Source organism: Ovis canadensis, chromosome 14 (genome assembly GCF_042477335.2).
Source record: "Ovis canadensis isolate MfBH-ARS-UI-01 breed Bighorn chromosome 14, ARS-UI_OviCan_v2, whole genome shotgun sequence".
Lineage (NCBI taxonomy): Eukaryota > Metazoa > Chordata > Mammalia > Artiodactyla > Bovidae > Ovis > Ovis canadensis.
This window is the reverse complement of record NC_091258.1, coordinates 14,901,718-14,923,896: the sequence shown is the minus strand read 5'-3', so window position 1 is coordinate 14,923,896 and position 22,179 is coordinate 14,901,718. Positions and strand designations below refer to the sequence as shown.

General features: G+C 45.8%; 1 protein-coding gene across 2 annotated transcripts; it reads left to right on the top strand.

Moving 5' to 3' along the window:
• Positions 1–639: 639 nt before the first annotated feature.
• DDX19A (DEAD-box helicase 19A) lies at positions 640–19,266 on the top strand. 2 transcript variants are annotated; one of them, XM_069552348.1, is made up of 12 exons: positions 640–910; positions 3,980–4,028; positions 6,908–6,958; positions 7,872–8,007; positions 10,475–10,567; positions 11,790–11,892; positions 12,266–12,380; positions 15,203–15,380; positions 15,735–15,972; positions 17,149–17,311; positions 17,750–17,941; positions 18,291–19,266. In XM_069552348.1, the coding sequence occupies exons 1-12, from the start codon at positions 854–856 to the stop codon at positions 18,350–18,352; spliced, it is 1,437 nt and encodes a 478-aa protein (XP_069408449.1). In that variant the 5' UTR covers positions 640–853; the 3' UTR covers positions 18,353–19,266. The 2 variants fall into 2 exon arrangements, with proteins under 2 accessions (XP_069408449.1, XP_069408450.1); XM_069552349.1 differs by lacking the exons at positions 640–910; positions 3,980–4,028; positions 6,908–6,958 and adding an exon at positions 8,279–8,339 and having other exon boundaries at positions 7,917–8,007.
• Positions 19,267–22,179: the final 2,913 nt, after the last annotated feature.

Sequence of the window (22,179 nt, the reverse complement as noted above, 5' to 3'; positions counted from 1 at the left end):
ACTGAGCGACTGAACTGAACTATTGTTCTTGAGAGGAGCATGAGAAGGCACAAAGCCTTCTGCAGCTGTGCTCAGAGAATAATTCATAAAGTTAATCATTGACATTTGTTTAAGGACTTTTACAAAAGTGTGTTCCAGGATGAGCACATAGGCCGCAGCTTGAGGCCATGGGAGGGATTGCTATCTGAAGCCTATTTGTGAGGAAAATGTTTATGGCAAAGGAGTCTACTGAATTTAGGGCTTAGAAATAATTAAAATAGAAGTTAAAGATTTAAGGAATGTTGTAAAGTTAGCATATTTTACTAAAGCTTATAGAAGCTAGGAGTTTTTAGAGACACTATAGCTAGAAGTCTTTTTAAGAGAGAGTGAGCTTAGGATACTAACACACATTTTGACATAAATGTTGCAATGATTAGAAATGTGCCCTAGAGTAATATATTTTGAAGGCACCACACAGTTTTCTTCTGGGACTTTCCTTTGTGCAAAGCCTTACAGCTCAGAGACGCACACACTACAGGATGTGTCAAACTTAAAAACAGACTGAGGTTTCTGCAACGTGACGTGAGGCAGAAAAATGAGGGCGTGGAGTTTCACTCCACAGAACTTACGGCTTTTAAGGCATGACGAGGCCGCTCCTGAGGCAGTCAGCGGAAAGAGCAAGCGGGCGCAGGAGGGGCGCGGCAAAGCCCCGCGCGGCGCGGAGTGGTGACGTAAGGGAACTGACGTCATCTTCGTGAACGGCCGCTTCCGGCCCGCGTGAGTGTGGGTCTGGCGCCTGCAGCCCGGCCGGGGCTGGTGCTCTTTCGCTAGCTGCTGTGTGTGTTTCCCGAGTCGGCCTTCCTCCGCCGGGACCATGGCCACCGACTCGTGGGCCCTGGCAGTGGACGAGCAGGAAGCGGCTGTCAAGTCGGTCAGTGGCTTCAGCTCCAGGCGGGGCGAGCGTAGGAGGAGGGCCCAAGCTGGCACTGCTTGGGGTCCGCGGAGCTGTCTGGGTTGGGCACACCCGGGGCCTGCGCACCCCGAAGGTTTGCTGCGGGGAGTCTCTTAGCCCTGATTTGCGGCTAAGGCGGAAGAGGCCAGTATGGACCCTTTTCCTTTGATCCGAGCCAGTTATATCCTGTGCTTGGTCTGTATACTGTCTTTCCTACATTGCACCTCCTTCTCAGTGGGGACTTTAAGGAAAGGAACAGTGCTGATTCTCTGTTTTCTGAGTGATTCTATGTTACTCTTGTTTTACCAATTTTTAGATGCCTGCTTAACATTGTTGGCAGTTTGTATCTCTTTGCAGAATAACGGATTCAGCTTTATATTTAGTGTTTCAATCTGTTGCAAACGTTGCGGGAGGCACTAAAAATTGTTTCATCGGTGTTTAAAGTGACATTTAATTTCATGCATTGGTTCTTTAATTAATGAAGATCCATTCAACGGGAAGGTAATCAGTGTAAACTGTGACTCTCTGTTCTTACCTCTTTAAGGTATGTTGATTTGGTGGTAATGGACTTGATTTTAACAATATAGGGGTTCTTTCTTTGTGTTGCTTTGTGTAGTCTGAAGTCTTATGTAACCTTTTAATGCCTAAATTACAACTCTTTTCCAGTCACTATTTATTGCTTTGGGAAGATTGTCAGTTTCTCAGCAGTTAGTTGAAATGAACTACATCCAGGGAAGTATAGGAAGCTTTATGGTCAAGTTAAGAAGGCTAACTGGTGGGAATTGTTGTGAAAATGATGAGAGTCACGTTAGAAGTGAATTCAGAGAGTGGGAAGACAATGTTTATGAGTAAGACAGTCAGGGAAATTCCTTGTGAAGAAGTTTATATTTGTGCTGGATATTACAGTAATTAAGAGAGATGAAGGCAAACAGCATTTTAGAACAGAATGTCCCAAAGTGCTGGACTTGTACAGAGAACAGGAGTCAGAATAATTTTTGCTGCAACGTAAGGTTATTGGGTTGTACTAGGAGCAGTGTTGAAAATAGAGTGTATTTTAGACCTTAACAAAGAACTTACAGAGGAGAGGCTTTATTTGAAAGGTTTGGGCAATTTTAAGGATACTGACAAGATTAGATCCAAGGACTAGCAAGAATTACTGGACTACAGAGAACAGACTATATTAGGAGTGGTGTCTAAAGAAAAGATCAGTGTGGAAATTACTCTAATCGTCCAGAGATAGAGGGTCTGCATTGACTGGTGAAAGTGTAGGTGAAGGGTTGGATTTAAGAGATAATTGTGGAGGTGTAAAGATTTAGATGACTTCCATGGTAGCTTACTGGTAAAGAATCAGCCTCCCAATGCAGGAGATGGGGGTTTGATCCCTGGGTTGGGAAGATCTCCTGGAGAAGGAAATGGCAACCCACTCCAGTATTCTTGTTGGAAATCCCATGGATAGAGGAGCCTGGCAGGCTGCAGTCCATGGGGGTCACGCTAGAGTTGAACATAACTTAGCAACTAAACAACAACAACAAAAGATTTAGGAAAAAGAAGAGAAGAGAGATAAAGCATAGATTACAGTTTTCAACCTGGATCCCACAAGGTGGTTTTAATAAAGTGCTAATAACAGGTTTAGGGGAGTGGGAGGAACAGCAGATTTGATGTGTAGGGTGATGAGTACAGGTTTGCCAGTTCTGAATTTGAAATAAGGAGACAACTTGGTAAGTACCTGTGTTGCGAGTCACCAAGAGGTGTCCAAGTTCAGTGGTTTCCTTAGAGGACTCTCGACTCTGCATGTAACTGTACTCACAGCTGTGATTTATTGCAATGAAAAGCAAAATAAGCAAAAGGAAAAGGCCATGTTGAAAAGTCCAGAGGAAACCAGTCTCAAGCTTGCAACAATCCTCTCCTAGAGGAGTCAGAAGCTCCATTTTATTCCTGCTTAATTCCTCTAGCCACAGTTAGTAACAACACGCAGGAAGTGTTGTCAAAAAAGCTTCTTAGAGACTAAGTGCTCAGGGTTTTTATTGGGGGCCTGTCACATGGTCATTCTTTGCCTTGCAGGCACCAAAACTCCAGACTCCTGGAAGGAAAGCAGCTGTTACCATAAACCATCATATGTTTTTAGAAACATAGTGAACCCTTCAGCAGTTTTGGGAATGGTGGGAACCTTCTCATCATCCAGGCTCCCAGAAGCCGGCCAGGGTTCAGCTTTCCAAGCTGGCTTTCTGAAGGCTAGCAGTCAAACCTTCTGTGTTAAGTCCTATGTATTCAGTACCCATGAAGCATTTAGAGATTTGGCACTGGAGTTCAGGCAGAATCAGATCAGGGGTGTAAAACTGACAGTTACCACAAATAAATAAAAAAGTATTATAAAGGTTATGGTTTGTACTCTAGAGTTTAAAACTAGTTTTCAGCATCAGGTATTCCCTAAAGACAGTTACTGAGAATTGGTTTCAAATCTTTTTTAACCTACGACCCTATGAATAATACAAATATAGACCTAAATGTACTCGTATCTGGTTTTATCCATTCTGTTTCTTGAGTGGCTGGTGTAAATAAATGTTTTAAAACACTACTTCCTAATGGTTGGGTAAGTGAAAGTGAAGTGAAGTCGCTCAGTCGTGTCTGACTCTTTGCGACCCCCATGGACTGCAGCCTACCAGGCTCCTCCATCCATGGGATTTTCCAGGCAAGAATACTGGAGTGGGGTGCCATCTGGTTGGGTAAGACCCCTTTTATTTTACCATTTAGACTTAAGTGCACTAGCTTGATGTGCATTAGCTTGATAAATGTAATTCCAGTGAACAATTTGGGGGTTATGAGCCCTCAACCCACACTGCAGTTGAAAATCCCCGAATAACACTGCACCTCCGTATATGTGGCCCCACATTCAACCAGCCTTGGGTTGAGTAATACTGTAGTTAGTATTTATCCTTGAATAAGTGAACCCTTGAAGCTCAAACCCGATGTTTAACAGTCAGTTGTAACTCATGGTATTCTGTTATCAGGTGTCTCTGCTCTTAAGTGTTTCTTTTCATTCCCATTCAGATGAGTAATTTGCAGATTAAGGAAGAAAAAGTCAAACCAGATACCAATGGTGAGTCACAAGGAACTACAGTCTACCTGTGTGCTTCTGCTTTGCACTCTTGGCTGCAGTGTGGAAAGCAGCTTTCACTTAGCACCTTTGGCAGATGTCAGCAAATACACAAATTCAGCTTTGAGAGCCAGTAAATTCAGTTTTGTCAGGCGAGTGTATTCTCCTCGGTTCTGTCTCGTCTCAACAAAAATTTGAAGCGACGGACGTTAGAGCCCTCGGCGTGTCATAGCTCTCGGGTCTTGGACAGACCATGTTACAGCTCTTAGACAGATGAGTGTTACAGCTCTGTGTTACAGCTTTATTTTATTTAGAAAATAGCAGGAAAATCCATCCTCGAGGCGTGAGGGCATGCGGACCCAAAGACGCGAAGAGGAGTGGGGGAAGGCGAGCACCCGGCGGGGGGCGGGGGAGACCCCTGGCCCTTTGGCCCCTCTCTTTATGTCTTTTCCTCCCCCGGGCCTGCCCTGTGTAAATCGGGCCAGCCAGGAGTGCTGTTCGGTCTACCTGAGGTCCTCACTCAGGTCCTCGGACCTTCCTTTGTTCTGTGTTCTCGGGCTTTCCCCCTTTCTTGTCTTTTAGCCACCGCCATTCTGGACTCCTGTTTCCTGTTCTACCTGCCTAACAGTGTCATGACTGATAAGGATACATTAGTTTTCCAGATTAAAAAAAAAAAACAACTTACCTAGCTAGCTGCGCTGAGTCTTTGTTGATAGTGTTGCTCAGATCTTCTGTGTCTTGACTGCTTTTTGTTTGTTTGCTTTTTGGTCTAGTTCTTTCAGTTGTTGAAAGAGAGGTATTGAAATTTCCAACTGTAATTGTGGAATAGTCTATTTCTCCCTTTAATCTTGTCAGTTTTGGCCTCCTGTGTTTTACAGATCTGTTGCCAGGTACATTCACATTTGTGTGTTCCTGATGAATGGATCCTTTAGAAATATTCTTATTTGGGCTTCCCAGGTGGCTCAATGATAAAGAATCTGCCTGCCAATGCAGGAGACCCAGGTTTGATCCCGGATCTGGGAAGAGTCCACATGGCGTGGAGCAGCTAAGCCCGTGTGCCGTAACTACTGAGCCTGGGACTCTAGATCCCAGGAGCCGAGACTGCTGAGCTCACACGCTGCAGCTGTGGAAGCCTGCGTGCCCCAGAAGCTGTGCTCTGCAAAGGAGAACCCACTGCAGTGAGAGACGAGCGGGCGCCACAGTTAGAGCAGCCCTGGCTTGCTGACTCTGGAGAGAAGCTGGCACAGCGGCAGAGACCCAGCACAGGCCCCCCAGATAAATACACACATAAACAAATAAAGTTATTTTTTTAATTAAGAAACAAAACAAACTATCCTCCTTCATCTTTGGTGATGATTTTCTTCTTGAAATCTGCATTACCTGAGCTAATCCAGCCCTCATATGCTTACTGGTTGCATCTCTTTCCATCCCCTGACTTTCAACTTATTTGTCTTTTTTTTTTTTTATGAATTTGTTTATTTTTTAATCTCAGTTTTATTTATTTATTTTTTTACTTTACAATATTGTATTGGTTTTGCCCTACATTGACATGAATCTGTCACGGGTGTACACGTGTTCCCCATCCTGAACCCCCCTCCCACCTCCCTCCCCATCCCCTCCCTCTGGGTCATCCCAGTGCACCAGCCCTGAGCACCCTGTCTCATGCATCGAGCCTGCACTGCTGATTTGTTTCACATGTGATAATTTACATGTTTCAATGCCATTCTCCCAAATCATCCCACCCTCTCCCTCTCCCACAGAGTCCAAAAGACTGCTCTATGCATCTGTGTCTCTTTTGGTGTCTCGAATACAGGGTTATCATTACCATCTTTCTAAATTCCATATATATGTGTTAGTATACTGTATTGGTGTTTTTCTCTCTGGCTTACTTCACTCTGTATATTAGGCTCCAGTTTCATCCACGTCATTAGAACTGTGTCTTTACATTTAAGTGCCTCTTGTAGGAGTATAATCTATAAAAATTTTGAGTCATTATGTTGCATACCTGAATACAATACAATGCAATATTTACTAATACAATATTGTACCTCAATTAAAAACAAAGTGTGCCTCTTATAAACAGCTGACAGTTGGATCTTGCTTTTTTTTAATCCGTTCTAATAATCACTCTTTTTTTTTTTCTCACTGTCATTTAATGGGAGTATTTTATCCATTTACATTTAAGGTAACTATTGATGCGGTTCGCTTTAGGCTAGCAATTTTACTATTTATTTTCTGTTTGTACCTTCATGTTTTGTTTCTCTGCGTCTTTTCCTGCTTTTTTTTTTGGGTTAATTGAATATCTTAGAGTTACATTTTTATTTATAGCCTTTTGAGCTTTATCTCTTTGCATCAGTTTATGAGTTTTATTAACATTTTTCGTCATATATTTTCTGCTAGCTTTATTTCTAGATACAGTATTTTATCTCTTAGTTGCTATTATAAATAGTATCTCTTCAGTAATACCTGTATTTATGAAAGCTACTGTTTTCTATATATGTATTTTGTAGTCATTTTTAAGTTAATACTCTTAGTCCTGCAAGTTTACAATCACATATTCTACCAAGAGGGATGATTTTACTTCCTTTTAATTTTTAATACCTTTATTTTCTTTCTTACGTCTCATTGTGTGTGCTAACATATTGGTATATTTTAAATTAGGTTAAGGAAGTCAGAGGTGACATCACTCTGAAGTCAACCAACATTTCTAGAAATTTGAATTTTCTTATGCACTAAACTTAGAATTAAAATCCATTAAACATAAAGAAACCCAACTATTTACATTTTGATCACTTAAATAAGGTCTGATATTTGTATCATTCCACCTTTTGAATGGATTTGATATTTCCCTTTCTGATTACAATAACTGTTTTCTTGTGTAGGTGTTATCAAAACCAATGCCACTCCAGAGAAAACAGATGAAGAAGAGAAAGGTAACTAATCTTTGAAACCCTGTCACCTAGGACTTGCCTCTCTGGAGCCAGAGGCACTGAGAGTTATAAGACTGGGGAGACGAAGGGGACTCAGCCAGGCAGACTGAGAACAGTCCGTGAGATAGCACCAATAGAGGGTGGTGTCCCAGAGACCGGAAGAAGGAAGTGTTTCAAAGGTAGTCATGTGTAGGTGATAAGTTAACTAAAAATTGGCTACTCAGTTGATTTAGAATGTAGAAGTCATTGATGAGTTTGACAAGGGGCTATTGAAGTCAAGTGGGGAGATTAAATGAAAAAACCTCTGAAGTGTGCACTCTGGGGAGAATAGGAAGTGGAGACCTAAGTATAGACAGCCCTGTGAGGGAATGCTCCATAAAGGGGAGCAGAGAATTGGGGTGGTAAGTGGATGGGCATGTAGGATAGAGGAGGAAGATTTATGATGAGAGCTGGCAAAACGTGTGCACATGCTGGGGGGAATGATCTCATAGAGGGAGAAACAGAATGCGGGAGGGAAAGGTCCCTGCTGGGAGAAATGTCCTTGTCCACAAGGCGGGATGGGCTCAGGAGAATAACTGTCCATCCATAGTTAACAGCAGCGAAGGCAGAGAGGACGCCCACAGACACAGGTGGGTGTGTGGGTGGTCACCACAGCGTGTGGAGGTGCTTCTGACCTAGGTTTACCTCTCGGGGCAGTGAAAGAGCGGAGAGGTCAGAAACTGAAGAAGGGAGACGAGTGGATGGGTGGTGTATAGACACATAAAGACTTGCCCAGCAACTCAGCCCACTTGCGTCTAGGGATCAGGAGTTAAAGTGAGACTTGTTGGTGTGATTGTGTTTTTCTCCCACCTTGCTGGGCTATCCAGGGGTGGGTGCAGACGTGGGGTTTGCCTGATGAGTTGGTTTTTTCCTACAGAGGACAGAGCCGCCCAGTCCTTACTCAACAAGCTGATCAGAAGCAACCTTGTCGACAACACCAACCAAGTGGAAGTCCTGCAGCGGGATCCCAACTCCCCACTCTACTCAGTCAAGTCCTTCGAGGAGCTTCGGCTGTGAGTATCTGTTCCTTTGAACAACTGATCCTTGCTAGTTCTTCTTTTGTAAGACATAGTATCTCAGAGACCTTTTAAAAAAAATCTTAATATATATTTACTTTCTTTGACTAGTTAATAATTCACATGACTCAAAAGTTAAAAAGTATGAAAAAGTGATGGTCTCCCTCCACCCTTGTCTCTTGGCAACCCAGTTTTCCTCCTTAGGGAATTTAAAATGCCACAGATTTATTCATCATAGCTGAAAGTCTTTTTTCTTTTATGCTCTTAGAACTTTCAATAAAATATTGGCTGACAGGTGATTTCTGGATGTCAGGAACATTTCTTATTAGGTAAGCCCTTTTGTTAGACTATAGGGTTTACAGTGTTAAGAAAAGTTTATCTACTTTTATAAAATCTGTCCAAAAAGCCTGTGCCGGATTCCCCATAACTATAGTGAAAATCAGCCTTCAGTGTTACAGAATTCTTTCAAAAATCCGGAACCCAGGATCAAGCCTTAAGTGTGTACATTTATGCACTGTGCTGAGAATGACTTCTAACATGTCCTTCCTCGAAACGCAGAGAATTGCGTAACGTCATACCAAGTTTTCCATTCCCTTCAGTAAGTTAGTAAAGAGGCATTTATGGGTCATTGGTTTATGTACATGACACTGCTGGGTGTTATGAGTAATACAAGACGTAGCTGCCGTTCTTGCTGCTTGCCGGCACCCAAATCATAGGCAGAATAGCTGGTGAATGAGAAAGTGGTGGAATGAATGGATTCTTTGTCTTGTTCATTGCCCACACGTACACACTTAAAGTCAGAGAACTAACTAGAAACCAAATCAAGGTGTTAATGAAGCAATAGCTAAGAGTAAGATTTTTAAAGTGTGGCCTTTTTTTTCTCCCCAGGAAATTATACTTTTCTATGTGTGTTTTCTCTGTCAAGGGCTTTTTTCAGTAAATTTGTTATCTGCTTCTCTTCATAAATTCTGTCAGAGCAGTTTGACGTGCTCTGACAGCTTGCCTTTCCTAGTATCAGTGGTCTTTCATTTAAAGGACTGGAGCGCTCAGGTCAACCAGTGATGAATTGGCCTCTGAAAAGGCAAGTTCTTTTTTGATTTAATTGTTAGTAGCCAAACAAAACAAAGAGTAAAACTTAGGCCACCTCTATACTTGGTCTATTTTGTACTGAAAAGATACGCAAAATAAAAGGAAAATAATGAACCACTGAAAGTCCCTGGATCACTTGAGTCCTCTTTCAGTAGTGACTTTGTTTCCTTGGCAACTAAATCAGAACCTGCCAAGCCTCACAGCCTTTTCTTCCAAATGGAAGTGTGTTAATTTTCAAAGTTCTTTGTGTCTGAGAACCACCAGAGGCCAGAAGAACTGCCTTTTAGAGAGCCAGCTGAACACTAAGGAAGGCTTAGAGAACATTCTTGCCTTGATTTGATGTTTCTTTAATAATAATCTGGTGTGATTTTTGTTAAACATCCTGTCAGTTTAGAAGTAGCAGAGAGCTTATTACAAATGTGCTGTAAGAACAGTTTTAATTGATATTTGTTGTGTAGCTACTTATATAAGAAGTTGGTGCTTCTCTAGTCTTGATTTTGGAGAAGGCAATGGCACCCCACTCCAGTACTCTTGCCTGGCAAATCCCGTGGACAGAGGAGCCTGGTGGGCTGCAATCCATGGGGTCGCTAAGAGTCGGACACGACTGAGCGACTTCCTTTTCACTTTTCACTTTTGTGCATTGGAGAAGGAAATGGCAACCCACTCCAGTGTTCTTGCCTGGAGAATCCCAGGGACTGGGGAGCCTAGTGGGCTGCTGTCTGTGGGGTCACACAGAGTTGGATATGACTGAAGTGACTTAGCAGCAGCAGTCTTGATTTTGACTAGACATAGTAAATCTGAGCAGTTGTAAAGTTCAGTATGATAACTTAACTTCCTTTACCTATCTACTAGAAACTGGCTGAATCAATTTTCTTACCTCTCAATTGTCCCGAGTCCTTGTGCAGCTGGCTTTTTTGGAAGGCCCGTGGAACACAGCATCACTGTGGCTCAGTGGAGCACCCACACTGAGAAGTGAAAAACCGGAGTCTCATTCCCTAAAGGGATTTCTGTATCTTAGCGGTATAGTAAGCAGTGTTTGCTTTTAGATATCTTTCATAATTCATTCTATACTCTGAATTAATAGGAACCATTCTTATAGAATCCAGGCCAATCAAATTTGTGGGTCTACTGAAAGATGAATTTCTCTTAAGAAAGGAAACTAGCCTGGATTTTATAAATTGCATAATAGTTTCAGATCAAGATTTAGTAGGAAAAGGTGTTGGTTTTGTTTTTAGTATTTTTTAAGGCACAGAAAGATATGTCTGACGGAGATAGAAAGTATCACTCTTTGCTAGATATAGGGAAAAATAAAATCTTAGGTCTTTAAAACAGTTGCGGCAACTAGGAACCATCCTCTCTCTCCCCGGCCTCCTAGGAAACCACAGCTTCTCCAGGGAGTCTATGCCATGGGCTTCAATCGGCCATCCAAGATACAAGAGAATGCCTTACCCATGATGCTTGCTGAGCCGTAAGTATACAGACCCTGGTACGCGTCTCCAGGATGGGATTTCACATCTCCCACCAAGAGTGTAGTGTTCCTGAGCGTAAGATGCGCCGTTGGGAGCAACAAGCTTCTTCAGGGAAACAGCTGGGACCGGTGGTGAGAGAGTCAGGTGCAATTCAACACAGTTTCTGCCTTTTCCACTTAATAAAAACTGCTAGAGAAAGTCAGTGCCATTTTAAACACTTTTAAAAATAATTTTGAAAATTTTGAGGCCTTCAAAAAAGTATCAAGAACCATACCAGGAACATTTCTGTAACGCATCCTGATGAGAAATAAAGCATCATTAATCTAGTTGACAGATGCAGTCCCTGTGTGACCCTCTCCACTCACAGCCCCCTCCCCGACCCAAGAGCGCGTCACGGAAGCGGGGCGTCGTTTCTCCTTTTACTACGTACGTATGTTTCCCTAAGGATTTAACGAGTAGTTGGCATATTTTTAAACCTTAGATAAATGGTGTCATACTTTACATAGCAACTTTTTTCATTCAGTGAAGTCGCTCAGTCGTGTCCAACTCTTTGCGACCCCATGGACACCAGGCTCCTCCGTCCATGGGATTTTCCAGGCAAGAGTACTGGAGTGGGTTGCCGTTTCCTTCTCCAGGGAAATTCCCGACCCAGGGATTGAACCCAGGTCTCCCAGATTGTAGACAGATGCTTTCCGTCTGAGCAACCACTTGATCTTAGCCAAAAGGCTGAGAAGCCTTTTATTATTTTTCTTTTCTGATGATGAAAATGCCACCTGTTCCCATGACACTGAATTACATGAAGTGAAATATGAAAGTTTCCTCTGAAGCATCCGATTTAGTATCTTATGTTTTCCATGAAGGTGAGAAAAGGGAGCACACAGAAGGAGCCGAGTCCTGAAGACACGTCAGGCAGTAAGATTTGCCCAGATCTTACTCTGCAGTCTGAATTCCCATTGGCCTCTTGGGGTATAAAACTAGGGAACTCTAGCTGCACTAGAGTCTAGAATGAATATTTTTTAGTGTGAGCCCATCTGAAATAATCATTTCCCTTAATATTTAAGCAGGTTTTTTTTTAACACCATATAAAAAATTCATCATTGTGCTCAAGGCAGAAAACCTGAATGAGGGAAAAAGGCCTTTTCCTACCGCCCAGAAAGAACACTTGGACACTTGATTGTTTCTAACCAATGTTATCCTCATCTCTATTCCTCCTGGGTCCAGCCCGCAGAACCTGATTGCCCAGTCGCAGTCGGGTACTGGTAAAACGGCTGCCTTCGTCCTGGCCATGCTCAGCCGGGTGGAGCCAGCAGAGAGGTACCCGCAGGTGAGGGGGTCCTGGGGGCCCTGGAAGGGTGTTGCCATCTCAGGGTGGTGGTTGACAAGGGCATCCCTGGTGGAATCTGAATGCTTCTGATGCCTCAGACTGTTGCTCAGGCAAAGCCTAATGGCACAACAGGCCCTTCCATGGGTAGAGTTGATTCAAAGCAGCAGCCTTAAACGTGGCTTCTGACAGCATCTGCCAAGCCGGGCAGAAGGCTGAAGGCTCCGCCTACAGCTGCCACGCAGGCCTGGTCGATGAGGACGGGGCTGCCCACACTGTTCAGGTGGTACTGATACCAGTGTCCCTGCTGCTCTAGAGCCTGCTGTCTGCTGCCGCAAGGCTTTTCTAAACTCACCTCCTGTGATCTGCCCGTTAGTGTCTGTGCCTCTCCCCGACGTACGAGCTGGCGCTCCAGACAGGAAAAGTGATTGAACAAATGGGCAAATTTCATCCAGAACTGAAGCTTGCTTACGCTGTTCGAGGCAATAAATGTGAGTATGAGAGGGCAAGACCCAGGTCCTGAGCTCAGGCAGTGGGTGGGGTGTTTGAATTTTGAAGATGAGGTGATGATATTCAACTTTCCGGTTCAGTCTGACCTTGGAGCCCAGTATGACTTTCAGCAAATTTATTTAAATACTTGCCGATTTCTTAATAATATTCTCCACTCTTAAAATAAGATTTTAAGTTGTTAAAAAAAAAAATCCCTGCCTGAGTCATGGGGTTCTTAAAGTGTGGAGTGTTTCCCTGAGGAGGCAAGGTTTGAATTCAGCATCCAGAGTTCTGAAAGCTGCCTAAGGGAGAGTAAGCAGGGAGGATGGCAGGTTGGATCAGATCCCTTTCTTCAGTAAACAGCTTTAGTAAGAGTGATCTAAGAGCATGTACAGTTCTTATCAAATCAGAAATCCTTCCACCAATTCTTTTTTCTGCAGAATGTAGAGAATGTGGTTAAAATAAGAGGACAGGTAGAAAATTGGTAATGGGGAAGTTATCAGAATATCTATAACTACAAATCAATTAGAAAAAAGTAGTCATTCTACTAGGAAAATGGACAAAAGAGGCCCAGGGGAACAGACTTCTCACTAAAGAAGGAATTCAGATGGCTGGTCAATGGGAAAAGACGAAAAGCTTCATTAGTCATCAGGGAAACATCGGTTGAAACCACTATATGCCTCTCAGATGGTGGAAATGAGGGAGTCTGACAAACCAAGTGTTGGCCGAGATGTAGGGCTGGGACGCTCGCGTGCTCCAGCCGGGAGTGTGCACAGGCACACTCACTTCAGGAGGCGGTGGGCATTACCTGGACAAGGAGAAGAGGGACGTCCCTTCAGTTAGCCATTTATAGTCGCCTCGAGCACGGATTCTTAAACCTTTCGACTCTTACACTCTTAAACATTGTTGAGGACCCTAAGTACTTTTGGAAGAATATGAAGAAAATCTAGCCTTTCTTACAATTTCAGATACTGTTTTTAGGATGCCATACCAAAACCCAACAAGTGGTAATTATGTAAAAGATAATTGCCATGTGATATTTGAAATCATATTAATGACCTCTTCATACTGTTACATTAAAATTCCTTGGTCTCCCTTGTACTTTGAATGCATCTTTTTTGTGCAATAGTAATTTTCTAACATTATACCTTGGTCATTTGGAAAATACCAAATGTCTTACTGAGTTACGCTGAGAATGTTGACATATTTCATTATACAGAATTTTAAATCGCATTTAAAATGCGTTAATATCACCACCAAACAACTCAGAGGAGTTTACACACAGAGAAACTCTCAAGTTTACAGCAACACTACAAGTTTTCCAAAATTCTACTTTTCTCTTACACTTTAAGTGTTATCATGACAGCAAATAACAGTCGATTGTTTTCACTGAAAAGTCAGGCTCTCCTTGTTCATTTTTAAGAAAGTATATGTCAGATTCCCTACTTAATTTTCTATAGTTTGTCAGTCAACAAACAAAAATGGCTAGTACAGTTCACACACAAATGATCACACAGGGACTTTTCCTGGAGAAAACCACCGTGTTTCAGCGTGCAGCAACAGCACTTACACCGGAAATTACTAGGCTCGGCACTTCCGTATGTGTCTGATGCCTCAAACTGGCAGGTGCAACTACGTGCGGTGTACCGGAGCCTGGTGACAACATGGATCTTCTCTAGATTGTTTTATAATGGCAGGGGACTTCATGTGTGTGAGGGATTAATATATTACTCTATATTAACTATATATTAATATATTAATAACTACTTAATGTACTGTTTAAAAAATTCATTGTAGACTGATCAGCAGTGTGCAGTGAAAATCACAGTGTGTTGAGTTCATTTAAAACTCTTCCAGTGGAGTTGATGTATTCCTAACCAGAGTCCCCTTCTCAAATCGTAAATTTTGTTTTTAAAATTTAAGTTAAAAACTTTCACGTGTTTCAAAATTAAAAGAGTATATGGTAGAAACTTTTCTTTCTCCCATACCCTTCAACCATTTGGTTCTCCTTCCTAGAGCACCCCTGGAGAAGGAAATGGCAACCCACTCCGGTATTCTTGCCTGGGGAATCCCACGGACAGAGGAGCCCAGCAGGCTCCAGTCTACGGGGTCGCGAGTCGGACACGACTGAGTGACTAAGCACGAGCACGTGTGTGTGCAGGGTTGATTCCTCATGGTGGAAGTGCTGACCGAAGGCTACAGGCATCAGCCGATTTTTCTTTAATGTTGTAAATTTCTTTTTGGGGGGATAGGAGTGCAGCGGGCAACAGTTGACACATGGCATGCAGGTTCTTACTTCCCCAACCAGGGTCTTGAACCTCTGCCCCCTGTGGCGGAAGCATGGGGTCTTAACCGCTGGACCACCAGGGAAGTCCCACACATTAGTAGTTTTGACAGATGAATAAAGCAGTTTCAACTCCTACCAGCTGTAGTTGGAGAGTAATATGCTTGTGTTTTTTTTTCCCTAGTAGAATTTGTATTGAGGAAAACCGTCTAGACAATTAGAATGTCTAACAAGGCAAAAAATCACTGGGCCAGAATCCTAGGACTCAAAACTACCAATTGATAAGGAAATCAGTGAAGCGTGAATGAAGGGATGGTATAAAAAGAATAAGAGCAATGCTAAAGACAAAGAGCTGGACGATGGGAACTTGCAGGAGGAAGTAGGTAAAGGAGACTCACGTGCGTGGAAGATTCACTGGTCAATCATTCCCAACCACAGTGCCGTGAGACGGGTGTTGTCATGGCCGCTTTATAGCAGAAGAACCCAAAAGCTTTAGGGGAAAGCTTTAGGGGAAAGACAGAACACATCTTGTCTCCACAGTGGAAAGAGGTCAGAAAATCAGTGAGCACATTGTCATTGGCACCCCGGGGACCGTTCTGGACTGGTGCTCCAAGCTCAAGTTCATCGACCCCAAGAAGATCAAGGTGTTTGTTCTGGATGAGGCTGACGTGATGATAGCCACTCAGGGCCACCAAGATCAGAGCATCCGCATCCAGAGGTAGGGCCTCGAGCCAGGAGGGACTTCTCGGCTCCCAGCCTGCAGTTCCTGCTCCTGTTGCCTCACACTCCCCTTCTTGCCCCTGCCAGGCTCCTCACAGCTCTCAGGGGCATTTGCTTGATGGGCCATTTCCATGTCAGCGCTGAGCACGCCCCCTGCCCGGGTTAAGGAGGGAGACTCGGATTCTCAGTCACCCGTCCCTGCCCCATGTCTGCTCCCCCTTCCTCCCCACAGCTGCTCCCCGCTGCCCCTTCCTGGGGACTCAGGTCATCAGGCCTGGGGAGGCTGTGCCCTGTTCCTTCCAGGGAAAGCCTGGGTCAGGGTCATGCTGGACACCTGGGGCTCCCCTTGCAGGATGCTGCCCAGGAACTGCCAGATGCTGCTTTTCTCTGCCACCTTTGAAGACTCTGTCTGGAAATTTGCCCAGAAAGTAGTGCCCGACCCGAACATCATCAAACTGAAGCGTGAGGAGGAGACACTGGACACCATCAAGCAGTATTACGTCCTGTGCAACAGCAGAGACGAGAAGTTCCAGGCCTTGTGTAATATCTACGGGGCCATCACCATTGCTCAAGCCATGATCTTCTGCCATGTAAGTAGCAGCAGCAGCAGCAGGAGGCCTGCAGGGTTGGGGGGCCGGGGAGGAACTCCACTTAGGGGACCAGGTTCCTTCCCTGTGACTGGAAAAGAAATGGTTTGTGAAGATGGAAGGAAGAATTTCTTCATAGTATCCTGAGGTATATCTATAGTCTAAGCATAGAGTCTCCTGAACTTCAATGCCATGTGTAGGTGATACATCAGAAAGCCCAAGTGAATAAAACTGATATTTGTAGTGAAAATAAGAAGCTAAACAGGATGACAGGCTAGAAAATTAAAAGAAAATAAGTAGTTTTCCAGTCTCGAACTGAAAACACTTAGAAATTGGAAGGATAGACCCCACTTATAGTGGCTAGTGTAATTTTTCAGGAATGTATAAGATCACCGAAGAAAGCATCAAAATGCTGTTATGGGATATAAGAATAAGACAGCTCTTACTCTATTATTGGGATACTTGTAATTTTTTTTTTTAATTGTCAAGAGTGGCATCCTTCTCCCAAACTCAGACTGAAACTTTCAAGCCCACAGAAAAGATGAAAACAATATGACATTAGGACTGTTATTCCCTTCCCCTGTTGTCAGCATTTAGCCACATTTGCCCTATCCATAAGCATTTGTGTAGGGCTGTCTGTACTTTTTCTTTCTGCCGACTTTAAAGTCAATCGTAGATATCAGGACATTTCCCACCTAAATGCTTCCTGAGAATGAGGCGTGGTCCCGCACGAGCACAGCACCACTCACACCTTTCACGATGCCGTCCCCTCTGAAGTCCGTCCGTCTGCCGCCTTCCCCATGTATACTGAAATGGCCTCTTTTGCTTTTAGTAGCTGCTGTGAAGCCTAAGAGCCAGTAGAGATTGTTGCATGTAGTGTTGCGTCTCTTGAGACTCCCTTAATACAGAACAGGTTCTCCACCTTTCATGACATGGACATCTTGAAGAGTCCAGCCAAGCTAGTAATTAGTCTTTAGATGTCTCTGAGTTTTTTCCCCCTTGTGGTTATATCAAGGTTAAATATTTTCTAAGACTTATCACCCAGGTGACTTCCTTTATACCACATCATGTTAACAATTTTAGGACATTTAACTCTTAACTGCTAAGGTTCAGTGGTCTTCCAGATCAAAAATATTCTCTTAAGGTACCTTCATTCCTCAAACGTTTTCTTGCTTCCAGACCCGCAAAACAGCTAGCTGGCTGGCCGCGGAGCTCTCAAAAGAAGGCCACCAGGTGGCTCTGCTGAGCGGTGAAATGGTGGTGGAGCAGAGGGCCGCAGTGATTGAGCGCTTCCGAGAGGGCAAAGAGAAGGTTCTGGTCACCACCAACGTGTGTGCCCGCGGTGAGCAGAGACTGGGTCCTGGCCCGCCAGGCTCGGGGCCGCAGAGAGATCGTGTGTGGGAGGCTGCGATGGTTTGGGGGAGATGCTGGTTTGTGGGCGAGCCTGTGGGCTCCCTCCGCGGAGGAGAGCGTCCACAGAAGCCGGGAGTCCTGGCTGGTGGCGAGGCCGGCGCCTGCTCTTGCGGCCCCAGTGCGGCGCCAGCTGCTTCTCCAGATCCTCGGATCCAGCGGAGGCTGTGCGACTGATGCCGGAATTCGGCCAGCAGCGGGACGGCCCCGCCCTCTCCCTCTGGGTCCTGCCACCTGCCCGTGTCCCAGCCCCAGAGCTGGGCTGTCGCAGACCCTGCCTTCCGCCTGAGCTTGGTGAGGGTGGGCCTGACTGGGCAGCGGCGATTTCTGCCTCCCGTCCTCACTCGCGTCCAACTCTTCCCTCACGCAGGGATCGACGTGGAGCAGGTGTCTGTCGTCATCAACTTTGACCTCCCGGTGGACAAGGATGGGAACCCGGACAACGAGACCTACCTGCACCGGATCGGGCGCACCGGCCGCTTTGGCAAGCGGGGCCTGGCGGTGAACATGGTGGACAGCAAGCACAGCATGAACATCCTGAACAGAATCCAGGAGCATTTCAGTGAGTCCCGGGAGAGCCCCCTGCCGGGGCCAGGTCGCGGGGGCAGGCGGGGAGGGGTGTCTCCATGGCCCCGAGAGGCCCTTCCCCAGGACAGGAGGTCCTCCCGCTCCCGGAGCGCTCGACGGGGCCCCGCGTGACCGCCCCCTTGGCCGGGCCGAGGGGCCGGGGGCCTGGCCGCCGCCGGCCGTGTGCCCGCCCAGTCCCGGGCGCCTCGGCGGCTCAGGGAGGCCTGCGGCGGGGGCGGCACGTCCCAGGGAGCCCCGGGTCCTCCCCGCCTGCTGCCCCTCCCCTGCGTGCGTCCCCTGTGATCTGTGCGGGGCTCTCTCTGAACCCGCCTCTCTCCCCTCAGATAAGAAAATAGAAAGACTGGACACGGATGACTTGGACGAGATTGAGAAGATAGCCAACTGAGGAGCTCCTGCAGTCGCTGTGCCGCCCCCGCCCGGGACGCGAGTGCTTCCACGGCGCAGCCTGCCCGTCCCCGCGAGGATGACGGCACGAGCAGACAAGCTGCCTACCTCATCTGAAATTACGTTTGGACTTGACAAAAATTGCCCAAATTATTCAGGAAGGTAGAAGAAAAGAATCTGAATTTTGGAAAACTGAGTCCTTTTCCTCCCATCCCTTTCCGAAGCCACAGCTTCCCCATCTTTGTGATAATGTGCTCGCTATTGGTAACTGCCGGCTGCAGGAGCCACGGCCTGTTTTCTGGCCAGGGGTGTTCAGACCGCTGCCAGGCCCTGCAGCAGCAGCAGAGGAAACACCTGGGCCTCCCGGACCCACCAGTGTCCCTGCTGATTGCTTTCCCTCTGTCGTCTGCAGAGGAATCCCACCCTCTCCCGGGGTGAGCGTTGGCTCCCTTCGTACACCTCAGGTTTGGGGGGAACACGAAGCCGGTGAGCTGTCTTCCGAGGCACTGGCCTGGCCTAGCTGGGTGACCCAGGGCTGCCTCCGCTTCCCACCGTCGCTCTGCTGCTCAGGCGCCAGGTGTCCCAGCCGCCGAGGTGGTTTCTGACACACACCTGGCCGGGTGAGCTCTTCGCGCAGATGTCACGCTATTCCCGGAGGTGAGCAGCAGAGTTTGGAGAGGAAGTTACCACCAAGTGAAAGCTCTTGTGATGCTGTTCATCCGTCACAGTGGGCCTGTTGCTTACTCTGATTCATACGCTGTCTGTATGAATAAGGACAGAATAATCAGAGCTATACCCATCATCCACTATGTTAAAAAAATTTAAAAATAATTATGGAACGCTTTACTAATCATGATTTGTTGTTTTTACTTGTATTTTTCTGCTTATTAGACTAATATATGCTCATTAAAAAGGTGTGGGTGTGTAATTTATAAAGTGCAAGTGTTCTGGTCCCCACCCCTCTCTGTTCACCACTGCTGGCAGCTTGATGACTATTCGGTTTATTGCCTTCCATTTGATTATGTCAGCCTACTTCTGTTTTACAAAAACGTGAACATTTGCTCACGTTGTGTGGCCTGCCTCCTCACTCACCCGTGTGTCTCAGACACGTGGCATGGCTGTGCCTCACTCTCCATCGGCACCATTCCAGGATGTAGCCGCCCCTGCATTTGCTTCCTGGCTCCTAGTGACAAGCCCTGGGTTGTCGCCACGGCAAATGCTGGTCCCACTCCTCTCTGCCCTGCTGAGACCTACTCAGGATGTGTTCCTGGAAGTAGAGTTGTTGGGTCAGAGTGGAAATGCCTAACATGTTAACACATTGCTAATGCAGCCTGCTGAAAAGTTTTTACCAATATGTCATTTCATTGACAACAAAAGTACCTACTACCTGCTTGCCAACCCCCCTCCATATTAATTTTTAAAATTGCAAGTCTGAGTAGCAAAAATATATTACATAATTGTTTTTTAATCTTAGCGATATTTGGGTTTATTGGTATTTATACCAGCACCTGATGCTTTTGAACTGTGATATTGGAGAAGACTCTTGAGAGTCCCTTGGACTGCAAGGAGATCCAACCAGTCCATCTTAAAGGAGATCAGTCCTGGCTGTTTATTGGAAGGACTGATGTTGAAGCTGAAACTCCAATACTTTGGCTACCTGATGCAAAGAGCTGACTCATTTGAAAAGACCCTGATGCTGGGAAAGATTGAGGGCAGGAGGAGAAGGGGACAACAGAGGATGAGATGGTTGGATGGCATCACCGACTCGATGGACATGGGTTTAGGTGAACTCTGGGAGTTGGTGATGGGAGGCCTGGCGTGCTGCGGTTCATGGGGTCGCAAAGAGTCGGACGCGACTGAGCGACGGAACTGACACCAGCACCTCTTTTGGGGGTGCTGCCCATTCCTGTCCCACCATTTTGGTACTGGCTTGTTTGGCCTCTGTGAGTTATAGCCTCTTTTCTACTTTAGAGAAGTTACACTGTCTCGAGTGGTAGATGTTTTCCTAGTTTGTCTTTACAAAATCATTCTTTCTTAATACTACACAAAAGTTTAACTTCGGTAGTCTTAACATTCATTTTTAAGAAATCTGGATTTGGTGTTGTGGCCAGAAAACCTTTCCTCATTTCAGTATTATAAATTACTTACTCATGTTTTTGTACGTCTTAACATGATTTGCCTGCCTGATGTTTTGTGAGCAATTACTATTACCTATGGGTGAGTGGATGACAGAGCTGTGTGTGCGTGGGTCAGAGTTGAGACCGAGCGACAGGGTCCAAATGGGACCGAACGAAAGAGAAAGAGTCCTGGGAGGGAAGCAGGCAGACGGTGACCGCAGGTTATGAGGGGCGCACGCAAGCCACGGGTGCGGGAGGGGCTCTGAGAAGAGAAGTAGGGTGAGAAGGGCAGCAAGGGTCCAGAAAGGCCGGGGATGAGGCAGGGTAGGGTGGCGAGGAGGAGGTGTGCGGGTGCTCGGAGGGAAACGAGGAGGGGGAAGAGGCCTGATGTGGAGTCAGCATTCCAGTCAGGTGACATCCACGTGGACCCAGAAACACAGCAGTGATGCACAAAAGAGCCAGAAAACATACCGCCTGACCCCCAAAAACAAGGATCAGCAGCCGGGAGAAATGCAGTGTGCTAAGCAGGGCTGAAGCCAGAGCTTGCTGTGCTCCCATCTGGGGGCAGAGCAGCTGCCGGCCAGCACGTCCCAGGGAGCCGAGGACCCGGGCAGCGCTGCACACGAGATCGGAACCCAAGGAAGCATCACTGCTCGGATGGTGCTGGACAGCAGCTTCACCTGCCCACCCACTGGATGTAGACTTCCATCAAGACGCAGGCCCTGGAGGCAGGGAGGAGGACTTAGACCCTGTCCTGCAATAAGAACACAGGCAAATTCAATAGATTCACACAGTAAGACTATTCTTGGATGTTCCTGATTGGCTGACTCTTGACCCTTTCCCCCAACTCCTTCCATTGAAAAAAACTAGTTTTTAAAAATAGACTTGATGTTTTTTAGAATAGTTGTGAGTGTATGGAAAGAAAAGGCAAAGTTACCTTATAGCAAAGGAAGGACTGAACTCAGATCCCTCTGAATGTGGACACTCACTGTATGTTCTTTTTACTTCAAGCCTTCTCCCGAGAGAGAAGCCGTGTTACCAGAAAGAGCCTGTATTCTTATCAGAAACAAAAACCAGTTCTTGGATGAAAGGTATTGTTTTATATTTGGGGGGAACAGGCTGGCCCTGATACACACAGTTCACTGAATGTAAGGGGAAGGGGCATCTTTCTGCATTTTTGCATTAGTTATCACACAGACATAGACTCACTGCAGAAGCTGTGATTTTTTCTGGAAGGGTAGTGAGAAGGAGCATTGATTCCTAAGTCATGCTCAGAAAGGAAAAAATTTGATTTTTAAAATCGTTTTAGGGATTCACCCTTCCCCTTCACAAGCCAGGAATGATGTTTTCGTACCGTGCCAAGCATGTCACAGGAAAGAGTTCCTTGCCTGCCAAATGGTAGTGCCCAGCTGTTTGTTCCTGTGATAGATAAATAAAATACTTAATCATGTCCTGACCCTTCCCCTGGCATCCAGCAGAGTGCCAGCCAACTGTGTATCCACCTACCCCTGGCCAGGCCATAACTCCAAGTGTTTCTCTCCAAGGAGCCCTCTGTATCCAGACAGCATTACTGCTCACCCAAATGTGGCGCCTCTCTTTAGAGTACACATCCTTACTAGATTGAGGCATGGCCGTGGGACTTCTCTGGCATCAAGGAAATGTGAAATTCTTGACAGAAGCATTCAAAGACAGCCTGTGGCTCACCAGATTC